Source organism: Pristiophorus japonicus, chromosome 6 (assembly GCF_044704955.1).
Source record: "Pristiophorus japonicus isolate sPriJap1 chromosome 6, sPriJap1.hap1, whole genome shotgun sequence".
Classification (NCBI taxonomy): Eukaryota; Metazoa; Chordata; class Chondrichthyes; family Pristiophoridae; genus Pristiophorus; species Pristiophorus japonicus.
Genome location: NC_091982.1, coordinates 181,065,180 through 181,086,996, shown reverse-complemented (window position 1 = coordinate 181,086,996; position 21,817 = coordinate 181,065,180). Strand labels below are relative to the sequence as shown.

Here is a 21,817-nt window from a genome sequence, read left to right as displayed (position 1 = left end):
GGCCACATACGCTGGCCTAAGTTAGTTTGGAGCAACTATTAGCTGTCCAAACTAGCTTAAATGGCCAAAACAGGCATAGGTGGCTGGTAACGCCCCCTTTTGGAAAAAAAAACTCAACTAAAAAAAAATCCTAACTAACTTACTTACACTGGCACAAATTAAATGTGCAGAATTATGATTTTTAAGATACTCCAAAAAAAATCAAGTTGCTCCACATAGATAGCAATGTAAATAGAGTAGCTGCATTCGATCTACAGGCTTACTGACGGAGTTGAAGGATTATAAGATTCAATATGAAGAAGGTTCAAGGCTCTAGCTGTGTGCATAACTTCAGTAAGAGGAGATTAAATATGTTTTAAGTTAGTTTATTGGGGGAAGTAATTATTCAAGTGGCAAAGGGTTAACCTCCACAGACCATAGTCGTGGCCCATTATGCTTCTGTTTCACTTATGTAAGATCAATTACGATGCAAAGGAGTTTGACTAATGCAGCAGGGATTATTAATTTACTGCACCTACTCACAAAGCTTTCAGCTTATTCTTTTAACGAGAACAAAAATACATTGCCATGATAACACGTGGTTAAATAGACATTGCGGTTAAAATATTGGTTATAATTGCATCTGATTATTCAGTTCCAAGTTCCCAATCTAATTGCTTGTGGTATAAACTCTATTAATAGTGGGAACAGTTTCTTATCGTACAGTACTGAGCAGTACAGCAAAGATCTCATCTTTGAAAATTGAGAAAAAGGATATTTTTTGACGAGAAATTTTCTGCACATGCATCGACCCAATTTATGCACACAGTGGTGAAGACACGGATAACAATTGATAGTGTTTGTGTGCATATACAGACAGTAAAAAGGTCATTTTGATGTCAGAATTTTGGGAACAAACTATCACAGCTGACAGTTTTAGTATACTTCCACTATTCTGGCCTAGCAAACTGGATAACATAGATGCAGGCTGACATGGTCTAGGAGTTATCTTATTGGAAGTGTGAGATTTACATACGCACAGTTCATGCAGGAGTTGTGATCTGGCAGACTGAGAGGTCAGTGAAGTAATTGCCTGTGGCATCAGCACTCACTTTTTTTATTTCAGTCGTGTAGAGTAAAATTTCCATGAAATATCAAATGTGTCTGGAGCATCTTGCAGGTCCAGTTGAGGTTGGTAGAATATTTTGTTATTCTGAAGTAGAGAGGACAATTGGGGAGCTTAAATCACACTTCCGGTGCCTTACAGTATATCCCCAGCAAAGTGTCAAAGGTTGTAGCCTCAAGCTCAACAAGCTCCTTGCTGGAGTGGAACTAAACTATAGAACCAGTGGGAACCTGTTCAACCTTCGTCGCCTCCAGGCTAGATTCAAGACCATCCCATTCTCTCATCGAAATACATACGCGGACGACGCTTGCGTCTGCGCACATTCAGAGGCTGAACTCCAAGACATCGTCAACATCTTCACCGAGGCGTACAAAAGCATGGGCCTTACACTAAACATCCGTAAGACAAAGGTCCTCCACCAACCTGACCCCGCCGCACAGCACTACCCGCCGGTCATCAAAACCCATGGCACAGCCTTGGACAATGTGAACCACTTTCCATACCTTGGGAATCTACGTAATCAGCAAGGGCAGACATTGACGACGAGGTTCTACACCGCCGCCAGTGCAACCTTCGGTCGCCTAAGGAAGAGAGTGTTCGAAGACCAGGCCCTCAAATCAGGCACCAAGCTTTTGGTCTACAGGGCTGTAGTAATACCCCCCTCCTGTATGGCTCAGAGACATGGACCATATACAGTCGATACCTCAAATCGCTGGAGAAATACCACCAACGATATCTCCGTAAGATCCTGCAAATCCCCTGGGAGGATAGATGCACTAACATCAGTGTTCTAGATCAGGCCAACATCCTCAGCATCGAAGCACTGACCACACTCGACTAGCTCCGTTGAGCGGGCCACATTGTCCGCATGCTCAACACAAGACTCCCAAAGCAAGCGCTCTACTCAACTCCTACGTGGCAAACGATCCCCAGGTGGGCAGAGGAAAAGTTTCAAGGACACCCTCAAAGTCTCCTTGATAAAGTGCAACATCCCCATCGACACCTGGGAATCCCTGGCCAAAGACTGCCCTAAGTGGAGGAAGAATATCTGGGAGGGTGCTGAGCACCTCGAGTCTCGTCGCCGACAAGATGCAGAAAACAAGTGCAGGCAGCGGAAGGAGCGTGCGGCAAACCATGCTCCCCACCCACCCTTTCCTTCAACGACTGTCTGTCCCACCTGTGACAGAGACTAGAATTCCCATATTGGACTGTGCAGTCACCTGAGAACTCACTTTGAGAGTGGAAGCAAGTCTTCCTCGATTTCGAGGGATTGCCTATGATGATGAGTGTTGTGCAAATAACGCAGAAAAATTTATATGACAGGACTTTATTAACAGTGATAAATAAACATTCTACAATGAACATGTATACATCACTGCCTGTGAACAAAACAGCAGCGGTAACACTGTTTTGAGGTAATCAATTGAAAAGTAGTGGTTAGTTTTATAAATTTAGCAAAAGTTCTCCTGTAACAACACTATGGGTTCAATTTTCCAGTGATCAGCGCCGTTTTTTTTGGCCTAAATTTAAAAATCCAAGTTTCCTGAAAGATTGTGCGCCAGCGTAACTCAGTTAGTTAAGATTTTTTTTTAGGTTAGGTTTTTTTTGCGTTTATAGTGGGTGTAACCCCTATTTAAAAAAGGAGGCAGAGAAAAAGCAGGAAACTATAGACCAGTTAGTCTAACATCTGCGGTTGGGAAAATGTTGGAGTCCATTATTAAAGAAGCAGTAGCAGGATATTTGGAAAAACATAATTCAGTCAGGCAGAGTCAGCATGAATTTATGAAGGGGAAGTCATATTTGACAAACTTGCTGGAATTCTTTGAGGATGTAATGAACAGGTTGGATAAAGGGGAACCAGTGGATGTGGTGTATTTGGACTTCCAGAAGGCATTTGACAAGGTGCCACATAAAAGGTTACTGCACAAGATAAAAGTTCACTGGGTTGGGGGTAATATATTAGCATGGATAGAGGATTGGCTAACTAACAGAGAACAGAGTGTCGGAATAAATAGGTTCTCGATTTGGCAATCAGTTACGAGTGGGGTGCCGCAGGGATCAGAGCTGGGAACCCAACTATTTACAATCTATATTAATGACTTGGAAGAAGGGATTGAGTGTAACGTAGCCAAGTTTGCTGACGATACAAAGATGGGAGGTAAAGCAATGTGTGAGGAGGACACAAAAAACCTGCAAAAGGACATAGACAGGCTAAGTGAATGGGCAAAAATTTGGCAGATGGAGTGTAACGTTGGAAAGTGTGAGGTCATGCACTTTGGCAGAAAAAAATCAAAGAGTAAGTTATTATTTAAATGGAGAACAATTGCAAAGTGCTGCAGTACTGTGGGACCTGGGGGTCCTGGTGCATGAAACACAAAAGGTTAGTATGCAGGTACAGCAATTGATCAGGAAGCCCAATGGAATCTTGGCCTTTATTGCAAAGGGGATGGAGTATAAAAGCAGGGAAGTCTTGCTACAATTATACAGGGTATTGGTGAGGCCACACCTGGAATACCGTGTACAGTTTTGGTTTCCATATTTAAGAAAGGATATACTTGCTTTGAAGGCAGGTCAGAGAAGGTTCACTAGGTTGATTCCGGAGATGAGGGGGTTGACTTATGAGGAAAGGTTGAGGAGGTTGGGCCTCTATTCATTGGAATTCAGAAGAATGAGAGGTGATCTTATCGAAACGTATAAGATTATGAGGGGGCTTGACAAGGTGGATGCAGAGAGGATGTTTCCACTGATAGGGAGACTAGAACTAGGGGGCATAATCTTAGAATAAGGAGTCCACATTTAAAACAGAGAAGAAATTCCTCCTCATCTCAGAGGGTTGTAAATCTGTGGAATTCACTGCCTCAGAGAGCTGTGGAAGCTGGGTGATTGAATAAATTTAAGGCAGAGATAGACAGTTTCTTAACTGATAAGGGAATAACGGGTTATGGGGAGCGGGCAGGGAAGTGGACCTGAGTCCATGATCGGATCAGCCATGATCGTATTAAATGGTGGAGCAGGCTCGAGGGGTCGCATGGCCTACTTCTGCTCGTATTTCTTATTTTCTTATGTAACCTGATATCTGTGCCAGCTTTTCACATTTATGCAAGTTTGGCCAATTTACATTTCTCCTAGGACAGTGTATGTGACCACTCCCAAAAAAACCTTCTAGGCACTTAAGAAAAACCACTGCACATTAAAAAAAATCGGCACAGAAATATTCCATTGTTTTTAGGCAAAGTTTGGAGGGGGTCAAGAATACATTAAATATGCATCATGAAGCTTAATATTTTTCACACTTAAAATGCAGAAAACGGAAGTTTAATGCAATTCTTTAATTTTGGATTTTCTTCAACATGCTACTCCACCAACGAACGTCTCCAAACCAGGCTCGAGGGTCAGAGCATCAACTGGCAGAATTGGTCCCTTGCCCAGACATGGGCTTGTGGCTCGGCTCAGCTTCAAAAGAAGCCCGTGGGGTGGGGGTTGGGGGGGTTGTGTGGAAGCCAAACTGAAGGGATGAGAACCCTTACACTATGCAGCAGCAGCATCAAATGGGGGGGAGGTGGGCAGTGGCAGGGAGAGTGTGGAAGCCGCCTTTTTCACTGGCCTCCAGACCTCGGAGTGGTCACCATTGCACAGTAATCTTCTGCAAGTTGGTTCCAGTGTTTCTTCATTTATTTGGTGAAACTTTTATGTGACCTCTGCTGGTGTCCAGCTTGTCCCATCTGGCCTCAATTACAGTAATTAGTGCCTCCACTTCATCCTCTAAGAAATTCTTGGTCCTTGAGCCGCGTTGCATCTTGTATTGCAGCTACAATTTTTCCAATGAGAATTAAAGTTCTCACACACAATTGACTCTTTAAAAATGACCGAATGTAGACTGGACGCTGTACTGGGCATTCGCACCCATAGCAATCATGTCAAATGCATCTTTTTTTTCTGCGCATGCGCAGAAGGGGATGCATCGTTTTTTCAGCGCAGACATTAGGCTCCACCCTGCAAAGCTAAAGGACCGGCTGCGCAGCGCCAATTTCAAAAAATAGAACAGGAAAACTTGCTAGTTATTTTTTTGGAGTAGTCGGGGTCTAAAAAAACGGGTGTAATTCTTGGAGTATATCAAAAAAACAGCATTGGGGAAAATTGAGCCCATGAAATGTAAATTTGGTCAACAGCATTTAAAAAAAATTCTACATTGCAAAAAGTTCCAAACAACTTATTAAATTGTTTAAAAAAACACCAAAAATAATTTAAAAAGCAACAACATCAAAAACAACTGTAAAAGCTTTCCAAATTATTCCTTACTTCCCAAACTATTTACTTGTTGTACAGTCCGAAGCATGCCTGAAGGATCGCTGAGGGTGAGATGGAGCAGGGGGACGTGGACTCTGCATAAGAGAGGCATCCTAGTCCTTCGTGCACCAGCGCCTTGTCCCTCTCAGTGTATGAACCAGTTGTCGTGGTGCATATAGGTACCAACGATATAGGTAAAAAAAACAGGATGAGGTCCTACAAGATGAATTTAGGGAGCTAGGAGCTAAATTAAAAAATAGGACCTCAAAAGTAGTAATCGCAGGATTGCTACCAGTGCCACGTGCTAGTCAGAGTAGGAATCGCAGGATAGCTCAGATGAATACGTGGCTTGAGGAGTGGTGCAGAAGGGAGGGATTCAAATTCCTGCGACATTGGAACCAGTTCTGGGGGAGGTGGGACCAGTACAAACCGGACGGTCTGCACCTGGGTAGGACCGGAACCAATGTCCTAGGGGGAGTGTTTGCTAGTGCTGTTGGGGAGGAGTTAAACTAATATGGCAGGGGGATGGGAACCTATGCAGGGAGACAGAGGGAAGTAGAATGGGGGCAAAAGCAAAAGATAGAAAGAAGAAAAGTAAAAGTGGAGGGCAGAGAAACCTAAGGCAAAAAGCAAAAAGGGCCACATTACAGCAAAATTCTAAAGGGGCAAAGTGTGTTAGAAAGACAAGCCTGAAGGTTCTGTGCCTCAATGCGAGGAGAATTCGGAATAAGGTGGACGAATTAACTGCGCAGATAGCAGTTAATGGGTATGATGTAATTGGCATCACGGAGACATGGCTCCAGGGTGACCAAGGCTAGGGACTCAACATCCAGGGGTATTCAACATTTAGGAAAGATAGACAGAAAGGAAAAGGAGATGGGGTGGCATTGCTGGTTAAAGAGGAAATTAATGCAATAGTAAGAAAGGACATTAGCTTGGATGATGTGGAATCGGTATGGGTGGAGCTACGGAATACCAAGGGGCAGAAAACGCTAGTGGGAGTTGTGGACCACCAAACAGTATCGTAAGGTTGGGGACAGCATCAAACAAGAAATTAGGGATGCATGCAATAAAGGTACAGCAGTTATCATGGGTGACTTTAATCTACATATAGATTGGGCTAACCAAACTGGTAGCAATGCGGTGGAGGAGGATTTCCTGGAGTGTATTAGGGATGGTTTTCTAGACCAATATGTCGAGGAACCATCCAGGGAGCTGGCCATCCTAGACTGCGTGATGTATAATGAGAAAGGACTAATTAGCAATCTTGTTGTGCGAGACCCCTTGGGGAAGAGTGACCATAACATGGTAGAATTATTTATTAAGATGGAGAGTGACACAGTTAATTCAGAAACTAGGGTCCTGAACTCAAGGAAAGGTAACTTCGATGGTTTGAGGCATGAATTGGCTAGATTAGACTGGCAAATGATACTTAAAGGGTTGACGGTGGATAGGCAATGGCAAACATTTAAAGATCTTATGGATGAACTTCAGCAATTGTACATCCCTGTCTGGAGTAAAAATAAAACGAGGAAGGTGGCTCAAACGTGGCTAACAAGGGAAATTAAGGATAGTGTTAAATCCAAGGAAGAGATATATAAATTGGCCAGAAAAAGCAGCAAACCTGAGGACTGGGAGAAATTTAGAATACAGCAGAGGAGGACAAAGGATTTAATTAAGAGGGGGAAAATAAGAGTACGAGAAGAAGCTTGCCGGGAACATAAAAATTGACTGCAAAAGCTTCTATAGATATGTGAAGAGAAAAAGATTAGTGAAGACAAACATAGGTCCTTTGCAGTCGGATTCAGGTGAATTTATAATGGGGAACAAAGAAATGGCAGACCAATTGAACAAATACTTTGGTTCTGTCTTCACGAAGGAAAACACAAATAACCTTCCAGTAGTACTAGGAGACTGAGGGTCTAGTGAGAAGGAGGAACTGAAGGATATCCTTATTAGGCGGGAAATTGATAGGATTGAAGGCCGATAAATCCACGGGGCCTGATAGTCTGCATCCCAGAGTACTTAAGGAAGTGGCCCTAGAAATAGTGGATGCATTGGTGATCATTTTCCAACAGTATATCGACTCTGGATCAGTTCCTATGGACTGGAGAGTAGCTAATGTAACATCACTTTTTAAAAAGGGAGGGAGAGAGAAAGCGGGTAATTATAGACCGGTTAGCCTGACATCAGTAGTGGGGAAAATGTTGGAATCAATTATTAAGGATGAAATAGCAGCGCATTTGGAAAGCAGGGACAGGATCGATCCAAGTCAGCATAGATTTATGAAGGGGAAATCATGCTTGACAAATCTTCTGGAATTTTTTTGAGGATGTAACTAGTAGAGTGGACAAGAGAGAACCAGTGGATGTGGTATATTTGGACTTTCAAAAGGCTTTTGACAAGGTCCCACACAAGAGATTGGTGTGCAAAATTAAAGCACATAGTATTGCTGGTAATGTACTGACGTGGATAGAGAACTGGTTGGCAGACAGGAAGCAGAGAGTCGGGATAAACGGGTTCTTTTCAGAATGGCAGGCAGTGACTAGTGGGGTGCCGCAGAGCTCAGTGCTGGGACCCCAGCTATGTACAATATACATCAATGATTTAGATGAAGGAATTGAGTATACTATCTCCAAGTTTACAGATGACACGAAGCTAGGTGGCGGTGTGAGCTGTGAGGAGGATGCTAAGAGGCTGCAGGGTGACTTGGACAGGATGGGTGAGTTGGCAAATGCAAGGCAGATGCAGTATAATGTGGATAAATGTGAGGTTATCCACTTTGGTGGTAAAAACAGAGAGACAGACTATTATCTGAATGATGACAGATTCGGAAAAGGGGAGGTGCAACGAAACCTGGGTGTAATGATACATCAGTCATTGAAAGTTGGCATGCAGGTACAGCAGGCGGTGAAGAAGGCAAATGGCATATTGGCCTTCATAGCTAGGGGATTTGAATATAGGAGCAGGGAGGTCTTACTGCAGTTGTACAGGGCCTTGATGAGGCCTCACCTGGAATTTTGTGTTCAGTTTTGGTCTCCTAATCTGAGGAAGGACATTCTTGCTGTTGAGGGAGTGCAGCGAAGGTTCACCAGACTGATTCCCGGGATGGCAGGACTGACATATGAGGAGAGACTGGATCGTTTGGGCCTGTATTCACTGGAATTTAGAAGAATGAGAGGGGATCTCATAGAAGCATATAAAATTCTGACGGGATTGGACAGGTTAGATGCAGGAAGAATGTTCCCGATGTTGGGGAAGTCCAGAACCAGGGGACGCAGTCTAAGGATAAGGGGTGAGCCATTTAGGACTGAGATGAGGAGAAACTTTTTCACCCAGAGAATTGTGAACCTGTGGAATTCTCTACCACAGAAAGTTGTTGATGCCAGTTCATTGGATATATTCAAGAGGGAGTTAGATATGGGCCTTACGGCTAAAGGGATCAAGGGGTATGGAGAGAAAGCAGGAGTTGGGGTACTGAAGTTGCATGATCAGCCATGATCATATTGAATGGTGGTGCGGGTTCGAAGGCCTGCTCCTGCACCTATTTTCTATGTTTCTATGTTTCTATGTTTACCTTGCTTGCCCTAGTCAGGTCATACTTCTTGCAACATTAGTCCCCGTTTGTGGGACCGTTAATGTCGCACTCAGGGTCTCTGCGACCTCCCTCCGTGCCACGTGACTTGTTTTGTAGCAGCCCTCAATCTCAGCATTCGCTCTCTCCACCTTGTTTCTATAGGGCCTCATAGCCAAAGTTTGGAGAGCTCCTTTTGGTCTCATCTTGCAACATTTCTATGGAAAAGTATGCAAAATATTGTAAATTACTTTTCACTACACTTTTCAACGGTTTTTTAAAATTTTATTACCATTTTTAACATTGATTTAAGGTAATTTCAGAAATTGGAAGTTACTCACATCTCCGTGCCACGCTGAGTTATGGTGTCTGTTTTCAACTTTTAATAGTGTCATGTGGTTGGTCTGCGAGAGAAGCTATTGGGCACGTCATCCATGAGGTCCCTGTTTCGGCATTGATCCGAACAGATCAACCTTCCAGCAATTTGCGACACAAATATAGTGCGATGTTATCAAGCAGCTCAAAAATCCAATTAACATCGTTCGCTGCTGAACATGCCCTTGCAGCAGTTACAGGCCCCGTATCGCTAACCAATTAGATTCAGCTTTTACATCATCATTATGGGCAGTCCCTCAGAATCGAGGAAGACGCTTCCATTCTTAGCAAGAGTTCTTAGGTGGCTGTACAGTCCAATACGAGAACCAGTCTCTGTCACAGGTGGGACAGACAGTGGTTGAAGGAAAGGGTGGGTGGGGAGTCTGGTTTGCCGCACGCTGCCTACGCTTGATTTCTGCATGTTCTCGGCGATGAGACTCGAGGAGCTCAGAGCCCTCCCGGATGCATTTCCTCCACCTAGGGCGGTCTTTGGCCAGGGGCTCCCAGGTGTCGGTGGGGATGTCGCACTTTATCAGGGAGGCTTTGAGGGTGTCCTTGTAACGTTTCCGCTGTCCACCTTTGGCTCGTTTGCCGTGGACGAGTTCCAAGTAGAGCGCTTGCTTTGGGAATCTCGTGTCTGGCATGCAAACTATGTGGCCCACCCATCGGAGCTGATCAAGTGTGGTCAGTGCTTCAATGCGTGAGTTGTTGGCCTGGACGAGGACACTAACGTTGGTGCGTCTGTCCTCCCAGGGGATTTGTAGGATCTTGCAGAGACATCGTTGGTGGTATTTCTCCAGCGACTTGAGGTGTCTACTGTACACGATCCACGTCTCTGAGCCATACAGCAGGGCAGGTATTACTACCGCCCAGTAGACCATGAGCTTGATGACCGTTTTGAGGGCCTGGTCTTCAAACACACTTTTCCTCAGGCGGTCGAAGGCTGTTGGATCTCGTCGTCAATGCCTGCTCTTGTTGATAGGAGGCTCCCGAGATAAGGGAAGTGGTCCACGTTGTCCAGTGCTGCGCCATGAATCTTGATGACTGGGGGGCAGTGCTATGCGGAGAGGACAGGTTGGTGGAGTCAGCTTTTACAACACCCCTTGTAACATCCATATGTTTTAATGTCGCAACAAATCTTTGATTAATACTAGCACCATCCTCTTCCCCCCCCCCCCCTCCCTGCTTTGTCCCTCTTTAATATTTTGTAACCAGGAATGTTTTTCTGGACCATATCAAAGTCACAAATGCTCACAATAATGGGTCATTTGACACCTTACAGCAGCTGTTCCTCCATCCAGTGCACTTTTCAGCATTTCCTCTCCTATATCTGAATTGAAACATAACAGTTACTTCACTAAGACTATTTCAGAAATCAGAGATAACGCTGAATGCTTTTCAATAAATCACTGGATATTGTGCAGTATTAAATTTCATGAACCTGTTATTTTCAGTAACCCACCAATTTCTTTAAATATTAAATATACACCTCACTATACAAAATTACCACAGGTTGATTATCTATTCAGGCTAATGATTGGGAGCAGTTATATAACATTTTCAGGTTCAAATCCATAATCTGTTTTCTGGATCACTCCCAAAATCACACGACAAAGGATATATATCACAGTGCATTTTAAACACCAGAATGTAAACATCAATGTTTTGTAGTAATTTAAATGCCTATACAGCAGACCCTCAATTAAACAAAACATTTAGCACAAAGCAAGTCAGTTAAACATGAGTATGAATGAATGAGTTACATTGTCGTGTATCCATGTTTAGTTAAATCTGAAAACACTGTACAAGTTTCCATTTGACAACTTTTACTCAAGAAGCGTTTTACAATTTGCATTAGTGTTATGTTTTATAATAGACTGAACTAAAAAGCTATGTGAAAACTATTCTTAGCAATTTCACAAATGACATGCTGCAAATGTTGATCCTTTAAAATCGACTAATGGAAAGAAAGAAAAGAAAGACTTGCATTTATGTGGCGTCTTTCATGACCACCAGACATCCCAAAGCGCTTTACAGCCAATGATGTAAGCACTGTTATAATGTGGGAAACCCAGCAACCAATGTGCGCACAGCAAGCTCCCACAAACAGCAATGTGATAATGACCAGATAATCTGTTTCAGTGATGTTGATTGAGGGATAAATATTGGCCAGGACACCGGGGATAACTCCCCTGCTCTTCTTCGAGATAGTGCCATGGAACCTTTTACGTCCGTCTAAGAAGGCAGACGGGTTTAACATCTCATCCGAAAGACGACACCGCCGACAGTACTGCACTCAAGTGTCAGCGTATATTATGTACTCAAATCTCTGGACTGGGACTAGAACCCACAATCTTCTGACTCAAAGGTTGAGGGTGCTATTCACTGAGCCACTGGCTGACATCAGTGAAAAATCCTGGGCAGTGCTTCTGCAATTTGCAATATGTGCTCCCAGCGATCAAGGCTCCATGATCAGGAGTGTGCATTCAGCAAATCAGCCTTTAGAAATAAAAAGTCACTCTGGGCTTGGTTTGCGTGCTTGTAATTGAATTGATTTAAAATTATCTTTTTTTTTTAAACCAAAATGTTTCTTTAAGCTGTTCTCAGTATCTGAAGCCAGATTGAACATGGCAATGTTTCCAGCCTTGTATTGAGGTGAACACCATGTTCAGTAAATCCAGAGAGTACAAGTTCAATTTTCTGATCATTCAGGTGGGGTAAATGCAGTGTTGGAGACTGAAAGTTGGGGCAGAGAATGTGATCGCTAATCTCCACACATAATGCACATCATGATCATTTTCGGTCAGATGGGACTTTTAACTAATGAGAAGTTAATTTTCATACCAGGAATACACAGTCCTATAAAATGAGTGTTGATAGTTGGTGGGATCTGTCCTGAAAGTGATGAGAAGTTAAAAGCAAACAGACCACTTTGGATTCATATTTTTGGAGTTTTGTATGTTTTTGTTAATTTTTTTTGATACTGACATTTTTTTGGATAATTAAACTTTCGACTGTGGGTATTACAGTCTATTTAATATATTTGAAGGAAGAAGAGAGGCAATAGAATGAAGCTAGGCAGTTGAGATTGTATCAAAGGTGGACTGGCCACACCTGTCATTATTCTAGAGCCTGGATGTACTGACACAGTCGCACTTATATTGTCAGCTTGTCTCAATGGTAGCAAAGGGTCCTGGATGTGGGTTGAGGTACCATTCTAGCACCTGAGCACATATTCTAGGCTGACATTTCAGTGCGGTATTGGGGGAGTGCTGTCTTGTGAAAGACAGATGGACTTGCATTTATATAGCGCCTTTCATGGCCACTGGGCATCTCAAAGCACTTTACAGCCAATTAAGTACTTTTGGAATGTAATCACTTATTAGGATATCATGGCAGTAGAAAAACGTGATGCAGCTGTCAGCAAGACAGAAATGGAATCCATGTGGCTAGAGATAAAAGATAATATCAAACATACTAATAAGGCAAGTCTACAGACAGCCAAATAGTGGAAGGGAGGTGGAGGAAGAAATATGCAAACAAATTAGGGAAATGAGTAAAAAGCATAGAATAATAATCCATGGGGGTTTTCAACGACCCCGATATTAATTGGACAGAAGAGTTAGGTAAAGGGGATAAGGGAATGGAGTGCTCACAATGTGTACAGGACTCCTTTCTAATCCAATATGTAAAAAGCCCAACAAGTAAGGATTCATTATTGGATCCAGTAATGGGGAATGAACCAATACAGATAAGAGAAGTCAAAATATGGGAAGATCTAGGCAATAGTGACCATAATATAATACACTTTCAGATAATAATTGAGAAGGACATAAGTATAATAGAGACCAGGGTAATAATCACCTTAGAACTCATTTTAGTGTGGAAACAAGTCATCCTCGACTCCTGGGGACTGCCTAAGAAGGAGGAGATTAGAGAAAATATGATTTTATGGGGCTGAAAATAGAACTTGGAAAAATAAAATGGACAACAATATTGGCAAAAAATGACGTAGAATGCCAATAGGAAACATTTAAAACGGTGTTCAACAGAGTCCAGGAAAAATATATTCCGCTAAAAACAAGAACATGCTGAACACTACTGAGAGACCATGGATAAATAAAGCCATAAGGAAAATTGAGCGTAAGGAAAGAGGCATACATTAAGTACATAGACAACAGGGGAGAGCATGATAAGGGAGAATATGAAGGAATTAGGAGAGAAGTAAAAAAAAAACAATGAGGAAGGCAAAAAGGAACTATGAAATTAAATTATGAAAGAACATAAAACAAAATGGTAAAATATTTTACAGGCACATCAATAAAAAAAGGAAGGTTGAGATGGGAATAGGGTCACTAAGGGATGGATAAGATAATACCACAGGCAGCGATAGAGAGATGGCAGAAATATTAAATAACTACATTGCTTCAGTATTTACCAGGGAGATAGAACAGTTGGGCATGACATTGAATGAGATAACTGCATTTAAAATACAAAGAGGAGATATATTACATAAACTAATCAAACTCAAAGATGATAAAACCTCTGATCCAGAAGGATTACATCTGCACATTTTAAAAGAATCTAGGGAAGAGATACCAGAGGCATTACTACACGTATTTAGTAATTCGTTAAAAATAGGTGTAGTACCAGAGGACTGGCAGATAGCTAACACAATACAGGCAACTCTCGATTATCTGGGGCCCTCGGGGATCGGGCTATTCCGGCTAAACGATTTTGCTGCTAGGGTGAGTGCACGTACTTGCCGAGGATGTTTGGGTCCCAAATTTATATTTTAATGCTTTTCTGCTTCTGTGCACTCCAGGATGGGATTGTCCACCTATTCATTTTAATATAAAGTGAAGAGACCCGTGTTATACTGTGTCTACCTTTTCTTAAAATGGACAGTCTAAAGGCTTCAACCGCTGGAGGTCGAATGAGACTCGGCTTTACTTACCCACGAGGTCGGGCGGCACCCTCAGTGATACGTGAGGATGGGTTGCAGTATGAGCAGACAGACTGTCCAGGTCCGAGTTAATTTGATTGACGAGTTTGATTGGAAGTTTTATAAAATAAATCGGATTTAAGAAGGGACCCGCGTGCATAGGCTTGACTCCCAAACTGCGTGCCATCTCTAGTCATATTTCATTACTGGTTGGATCCATGCTTAGCGCACCTGCTCAATAAGTACAAATGTTGCTCCACGAGGATTCCTTTAAGGTCGAGACAGCATTAAACTTTATTATAAAATAAAGCCCTTCCTCTGTGTGTAGTGATAATGCTGTGTGTCAGAGCAGGGCTGTGTGTGGGGTGGGTTTAATGGTAGTGTGCAGCTGTACACGGGACAGAATCATAGTGCCGTTGCAGTGAGTTCTCCGTTCGATCCGTGTACTGATAATTGAGAGTTGCCTGTACCTATATTTAAGAAGGGAGATAGAACATGTCCAGGAAACTATAGACCAATCAACTTAACATCGGTGGTAGGAAAAATAATGGAAGCCATACTAAAGGAAAAAAATAGAAGAACATCTAGAAACCAAAAATATAATAATGAATAGTCAGCAGGATTTCAAAGGGAAAAGTCTTGCTTGACCAACATCATTGAATTTTTAGAATAGGTAACAGAGTAAACAAGGGTAATGCGGTAGATGGAATTTATCTATATTTTCAAAAGGCCTTTGATAAGGTACCACATAATAGACTAATGAATAAGGTAAGAGAGTGCGGAGTCAGGGGACAAGCAGGTGCGGCGGCACAGGCCACAGCAAGGCCCCAACCTGTGAGGAACCATCTGCGGCAGGTCGGGGCCATAAAAGGAGGAGATGCAGCAGCCCGACCCACAGTAAGGCCCCGATCTGCGAGGAACCATCTGCGGCAGGTCGAGCCATAAAAGGAGGAGATGCAGCAGCCCGACCCACAGTAAGGCCCCGATCTGCGAGGAACCATCTGCGGCAGGTCGGGGCCATTAAAGGAGCATGCCACTGCAAGGTATAGCGCGAGCTGGTTCGGGAGGGCGACGGCTGTGAAGAGGGCGACTGGATTGGACGTCACCAAAATCCAGGTCACTAAGTGGAGCGTGGGCAGGTACAGCAGGAGCGGTGAGGTCGGGGCGAAGGAGCAACGAGAGATTATAGAGCGACGTGATTGGGGCCCAGGAGAGGCGTGTTCAGGGCCCAGAGGAGGCGAGGGCATAGGGGCAGCATGGGCCAGCCCACACAGCGATATGTGTGCACACTAGGTCCGCGCAGCAGAGCTGGTTAATCTTGGTTAATCCTTGCCACTGGACCAAGACCTAGCTCTGTCAAGCACGAGTGGTGGCTGGTGTGCAATGGCCACCACACATTAAAAAAATCCACGCACAGGCATCTTCCACCTTTCAATATGCAGTTCGGGACCTGGAATATTTGGTCCTTCATTGAAACACCTGTGAACTCATCCCTTTTTGGTGGAAGCAAGTCATCCTCAATACGAGGGACCGCCTAATAAGAAGCAGCAGAATGCATAGCTAGCTGGCTTCAAGACAGTAAGCAGAGAGTAGGAGTAAAGGGTGGCTATTCAGAGCGGCAGAAGGTGGGAAGTGGTGTTCCACAAGGATCAATGCTGGGATACTGTTGTTCACAATTTATATTAACGATTTAGACTTTGGAATCAAAAACACAATTTCTAAATTTGCGGATGACACCAAATTGGGGGAGTGGGGCCGTGGGAGGGGAGAGTCAAAACTGAGGAGGATTGCAACAAATTAAAGGAAAACCTTAATAAACTTGCAGATTGGGCAAAAATTAGCAAATGAATTTCAACAAAAATAAATGTGAGGTATTACATTTTGGTAATAAGAATAGGGAGGTCATATATTACTTGGAGGGTGAGAGTCTGGGTGAGGTAGAGGAGCAAAGGGATTTCAGAGTACAAATACGCAAATCAAAGACACAGGTTAATAAGGCCATAAAAAAGCAAACCAAGCACTAGGGTTTATTTCTAGAGGGATAGAATTGAAAAGTAGTGAAGTTATGTCAAACTTGTATCGATCCTTGGTTAGACCACGCTTGGAGTACTGCGTACTATTCTGGTCGCCAGACTATTAAAAAAAAGACCCTCAAAGCCTCCTTGATAAAGTGCAACATCTCCACCGACACCTAGGAATCCTTGGCCAAAGATCGCCCTAAGTGGAGGAAGAGCATCTGGGAGGGTGCTGACCACCTCGAGTCTCGTCGCCAAGAACATGCAGAAAACAAGCGCAAACAGCGTGCGGCAAACCAGATTCCCCATCCACCGTTTCCTTCAACGACTGTCTGTCCCACCTACTACAGAGACTGTAATTCCCGTATTGGACTGTCCAGTCACCTGAGAGCTAACTCACTTTTAGAGTGGAAGTCTTCCTCAATTTCAAGGGACTGCCTATGATGATGATTATAAAAAAGGATATAGAAGCACTGAAGAGGGTGCAGAGAAGATTTACAAGGATGATACCAGAAATGCAAGGGTATAGGTCTATCAGGAAAGGATGAACAGGCTGGGTCTCTTTTTTTTTTCTTGAAAAGATAAGGCTGAGAGATGACCTAATGGAGGTCTTTAAAATTATGAAAGGATTTAATAGAGTCATCATCATCATAGGCAGTCCCTCGAAACAAGGAGAGTAGAGACAGAGGGAGTGTTTCCACTTGTGGGGAAGAGCAAAACTAGAGGCCACTAATATAAGATAGTCACCAAGAAATCAAATAGGAATTCAGAAGAAACTTCTTTACCCAGAGAATGGGGACAATGTGGAACTCGCTACCACAGGGCTGAAGCGAATAGTATAGATGCATTTAAGGGACGGTTATATAAGAATGAGGGAGAAGGGAATAGAGGGTTATGCTGATAGAGTTAAATGAAGAAAGACGGGAGGAGGCTCGAGTGGAGCATAAACACTGCTTGGATCGAATGGCCTGTTTCTATACTGTATATCCTATGTGCTGACGGAGCACAATAGAAGCATGGGCTGCGGCTGGCGTTGCAGTGGCACTCAGATTCGTGAAGAAGGGGGGCGACTGGGAAGAGGGGCGATCAGAAGTGGGGGTCGGTATCCGGCAGTGACCCACGTTGTTTGAATGTGGGGTCAGGAAGAGCACTCCGCTTCTCCCGGCTCCACATTCAAGCGAGTATATTTTAAAAACATATCACTCACACCCTGCCCCAAATTTACCCCTCACTCCCACACCCTAATATACTTACCTTATGGGTTGTAACTTACTTGTTAGGCCATACATAGACCCAATTTTCCGGAGTATAGTCGGTGCCAGATGCCTCGGGGCAAACTAATCTTGCAGAGAGGGCCTAACAGGTTACTGCATGCCAATTTTTTGATCTTTACCAATATGGCAGGCAATGCACTTCTGGCTTGTAGTGAGCGTGCGCTTCCTGCCCACCATATCTTAGGCTTAGGAGATTGTTTAGTGCCCAACAAACAGTCACTGTGTGGCTGAATTTCTAGACCCTTGTCTCTACTTTTGCTTTTTCTCCCTTGCACGCATTTTTAAATCTCTGTCAGCTTTACACACTTGTTTTCATAAATGATGCATTTAGTAAACAAGGAATAGGCAAAAGCCTGATTTCAGGATAACAGGGTTAAAGCTGTTTGCATCTAAATTCAACTTGTTTGTTCCTTTTGTAGGCAGCCAGTCATACAGGAAATGACAATAGATCTTTCCTCAGGAATCACCTGCTGAATGCTTCACTACGTCGCCAACTTCCTGTAATGATCCTACTCATCACATGCTATCTACAGAACTGGAGTACAAAATTCAGTGGAATAATACAAAACAATAGAGGGATTGTGCGTCCAGAGACAGCATGTGCTATTCATGTAACATGATGAACAGAATTCTTTGGCAATAATTTCAGAAAATAAATAATTTATCCTTTTGTTCTTTATTACTTTCATATGTTGGTATTTTTATTATGGGAAATTCTTAATTTCTGTTTTTGATAGTTTAAATCTTGAGCTTTGTTCATTTGTACTGTAATACTTAGTGGAGGAATGTTCTTGTTTGTCATCATACTGCTGTGATAATGAAATGAATAAAAGATTATTGCTCTCAGTGTATAATAAGATCGCGTGGTGAATTTGTCTGAAATAACTGCTATTTTAGTGGAGACATTGGTTTTAAAATATATGTGCCTATATATCTGCAGTATTTGCGTTGTATTTGACGTGAACTGTAATTTTATCAAATAAGAGAAATAAAACATGACTCCTGTAAGATTTTTAGTTTTTGATCACGTGACTTATTGAGGATGTCAGTTAAAATTTCTCATTTGTTGCAGCTCCTGCATATAGAAACATCGAAATTTACGGCGCAGAAGGAGGCCATTTCAGACCATCGTGTCTACGCCGGTCGACAAAGAGCCGCACGGCCCTTGGTCAACAGCCCTAAAGGTTACATATAAACCTATGAACGATGACGGAAAGGCAAAGGGCACCCAGCCCACCTCACACAACTGCGACACACCTTATTCTGAAACATTCTACACTCCACCCCAACCAGAGCCATGTGATCTCCTGGGAGAGGCAAAACCCAGGCCAATTTAGGGAGAAAAAATCTGGGGAAATTCCTCTCCGACCCATCCAGGCAATCGAAACTAGTCCAGGAGATCACCCTGGCCCTATTCTATTCCCTGCAGTACTTACCATTAGATCTGCGCGGTCCAACTAAAGGTCATCCAGTCTAATCTCAATTACCAGCTCTAGGTCCGTAACCCTGCAGGTTACTGCACTTTAAGTGCCATCCAACCATCTCTTAAGTGGTGAGGGTTTCTGCATCCACCACTCGTCCAGGCAGCGAGTTCCAGATCCCCACAACCCTCTGCGTAAAGAAGCTCCCCGTCAAATCCTCTCTAAGCCTTCCACGAACTACCTTAAAACTACGCCCCCTCGCCCAATGGAAATAGACTCTTACTATCCATTATGTCCAGGCCCCGTTTGTACACCTCGATGAGGTCCTCTATTCCATTGAGAACAAACCCAGCTCATCCAATCTGTCCTCATAACTAAGATTCTCCATTCCAGACAACATCTTAGTAAATCTCCTCTGCACCCTCTGGGGGGCGGCAATGACGTCATCGCCGGTTGCACGGCGGCCTGAGGCACGCCGCAAACTCCCGGGCTATTTCCCAGGAACCGGTAGTCCAGGCGAAAACTCTCTTCCGCCCCGTCAGCGCCCCCCCCCGGGGCAATTTCGCCCCCTAAGTGTTGCCAAGAGACATCACAAAGCCTAATCACTTCCTCACTTAATGTCCACACTTGTACACTTTTCAGCAGAGGTTACTAGATGGCTATTAGGATTGGCAGGCCAGTTTTCCTCGCATTACCTTGGACACTAAGGTAGAATCCTAAGCACTGTTCTGGCTATTCCAGGGACAAGTTAACATGAATGATTTTCAGTTTTTTGTTTTCTTTGTTTAAATAAGGTCTCTCTATTCCTGATTCCCGGGGTTCTTGGGAAGATTAAAAAGTGGGAATGTAGCATTAATTTTGGTAAGCCCCAATAACCCTGTCATTATTCTCCCATTTCAGCATCCTAAACTGCTCTTTCTTTCTCCTCATTTTTCTTCTTCCTCTCCATCTTAAATTTTCCATGCATCTCTTGAAGGAAAATTCCCATGGGAAACCCAGCCTTGTATGTTATGAAGCAAACTTGGAAATCTCTCCATACTTTCTTTCATCCCATATGGGGTCAAAAGCTCAGCTTATGGTCAAACAGGGCACTGTCATTGTGAACCGTATGGTTTAGCCTGAAATAGTTGCTTGGAAAGAGGGTGGAATCAGTGGCAAGGAAACCGAGTTTGTGGAGGGGCCGAAAATGGTGACTTTAGTCTCCACAAAGTTTAGCTGAGTGAAGTCGGGGCTCATCCAAGACTGGATGTTGGACAAGCAGTCTGACAGTGTGAAGGGGTTGAGGAGGCAGTGGAGAGGTAAAGCTGGTTATTATCAGCATATGTGTGAAAGATGACCCCATGAGGCAGTTTGTAGATGAGGAAAGGGGGCGAGGATAGATCCTTGAAGGACTGCAGCCAGCAGAGCAAGACTTGGGAAGAGAAACCATTGCTAGAGATGCCGTGGCTACACTTGGATAGGTAAGGAAGGTTCCATCATGAGCAAAAAGAGGTTTTGGAGGAGGATTATGTGGTCAACTGTATTGAAGACTGTCGAAGAATATCACATTCACAGAGAAAATCATTTATGGCTTTGATTAGGGTCATTTTGGTGCTGTGGAAGGGGCAGAAATCCGATTGGAGGGATTCAACCAGGAATTGAGTGATGGACACAGATCTGGGAGGAGATAACATGCTCAGGGATCTTGGAGTAAAGGGAGGTTGGAGATTAGGAGGTAATTAACAAGGACAGTTACATCAAAGCTGTATTTTGAGGAGGGAGGTTGTCGTGTATGTACTTTTGGGTTCACTAGCCACTAGATGGCGTCAATGTTGGAGGCCATTGGGCTGCATGCACGTGTGTGCAGCCCAAGTATAAAAGGCCAGCCATTTTGTATATTAGTCACTTTAGGCCTTAATAAAGCAGAACCAAAATCATACCTCTTGGAGTTAAACAGTAACAGTTATTGCATACACAATATTTGGCGACGAGGCAACAAGAACCTTTGCATGCTAAAATGAGCACAATTGGATTGTTGGAGCGATTTGTGGAAGGTGATGATTGGGCAGACTTTGTGAGCCGTTTGAGCCAGTTTTTCGTGGTCAACAAAATGGAGGAAGCCAGCGATGCAGATCGGCGCTGGGCGGTGTTCCTCACGGTTTGCGGTCCAAAAATTTATGGTCTGATAAAGAATCTACTGCCTGCGAGTCCAACAGAGAAGACGTATGAAGAATTGTGTACACTGGTACAGGACCACCTTAAGTCAGATGAAGGCATCATCATCATCTCGAGATACAGATTTTACACGCACGTTCGCTCAGAGGGCCAGAATGTGGCAGAATTCATTGCCGACCTGAGACATATAGCGGAACCGTGTAAGTTTGGGGCTGTGTTGGCAGACATGCTGCGGGACTTCTTTGTAATCGGCATCAACCACGAGGTGATCCTGCATAAACTACTGGCGGTGGAGATGTTGGACTTGAACAGGGCCATCTCGATTGCTCAGTCATGCATGACGACGGATAGAAGTCTAAAGCAGATATCTGAAAAATCGAAACTCGGCAAGTACTGTAAATATGATTGATTCAGCGTTCAGCAGAGCGGCACATGGCAGGGCCTACTCGACTGCGTACGTGAAACCTGTGGCTGCCCAAAGTCTGCCAGCAGGAATGCATCCGATTTCTCTGTGTTGGCATTGTGGGGGAAGTCACCGGCACTAGCAGTGCCGATTTAAGCAATATAATTGCAAAGACTGCCTGAGAGTGGGGCATCTCCAGCACAAGTGTCCGCAGATGACCAAGCGTACTGCGATACACCACGTGGAGGATGATGGTCAGACTAG

At 43.7% G+C, this 21,817-nt stretch overlaps 1 protein-coding gene across 6 annotated transcripts in view; it reads left to right on the top strand.

Annotated features, from left to right (window-relative positions):
* The window catches only part of LOC139265897 (lisH domain-containing protein ARMC9), a 182,921-nt gene extending 164,338 nt beyond the window's left edge, over positions 1–18,583 (top strand). For all 6 annotated transcript variants that reach the window (XM_070883456.1, XM_070883460.1, XM_070883459.1 and 3 more), the window contains one exon: positions 17,995–18,583. In XM_070883456.1, the coding sequence (XP_070739557.1) occupies positions 17,995–18,017 (23 nt within the window). In that variant the 3' untranslated portion in view covers positions 18,018–18,583. The remainder of the gene's footprint in view (positions 1–17,994) is intronic.
* Positions 18,584–21,817: the final 3,234 nt, after the last annotated feature.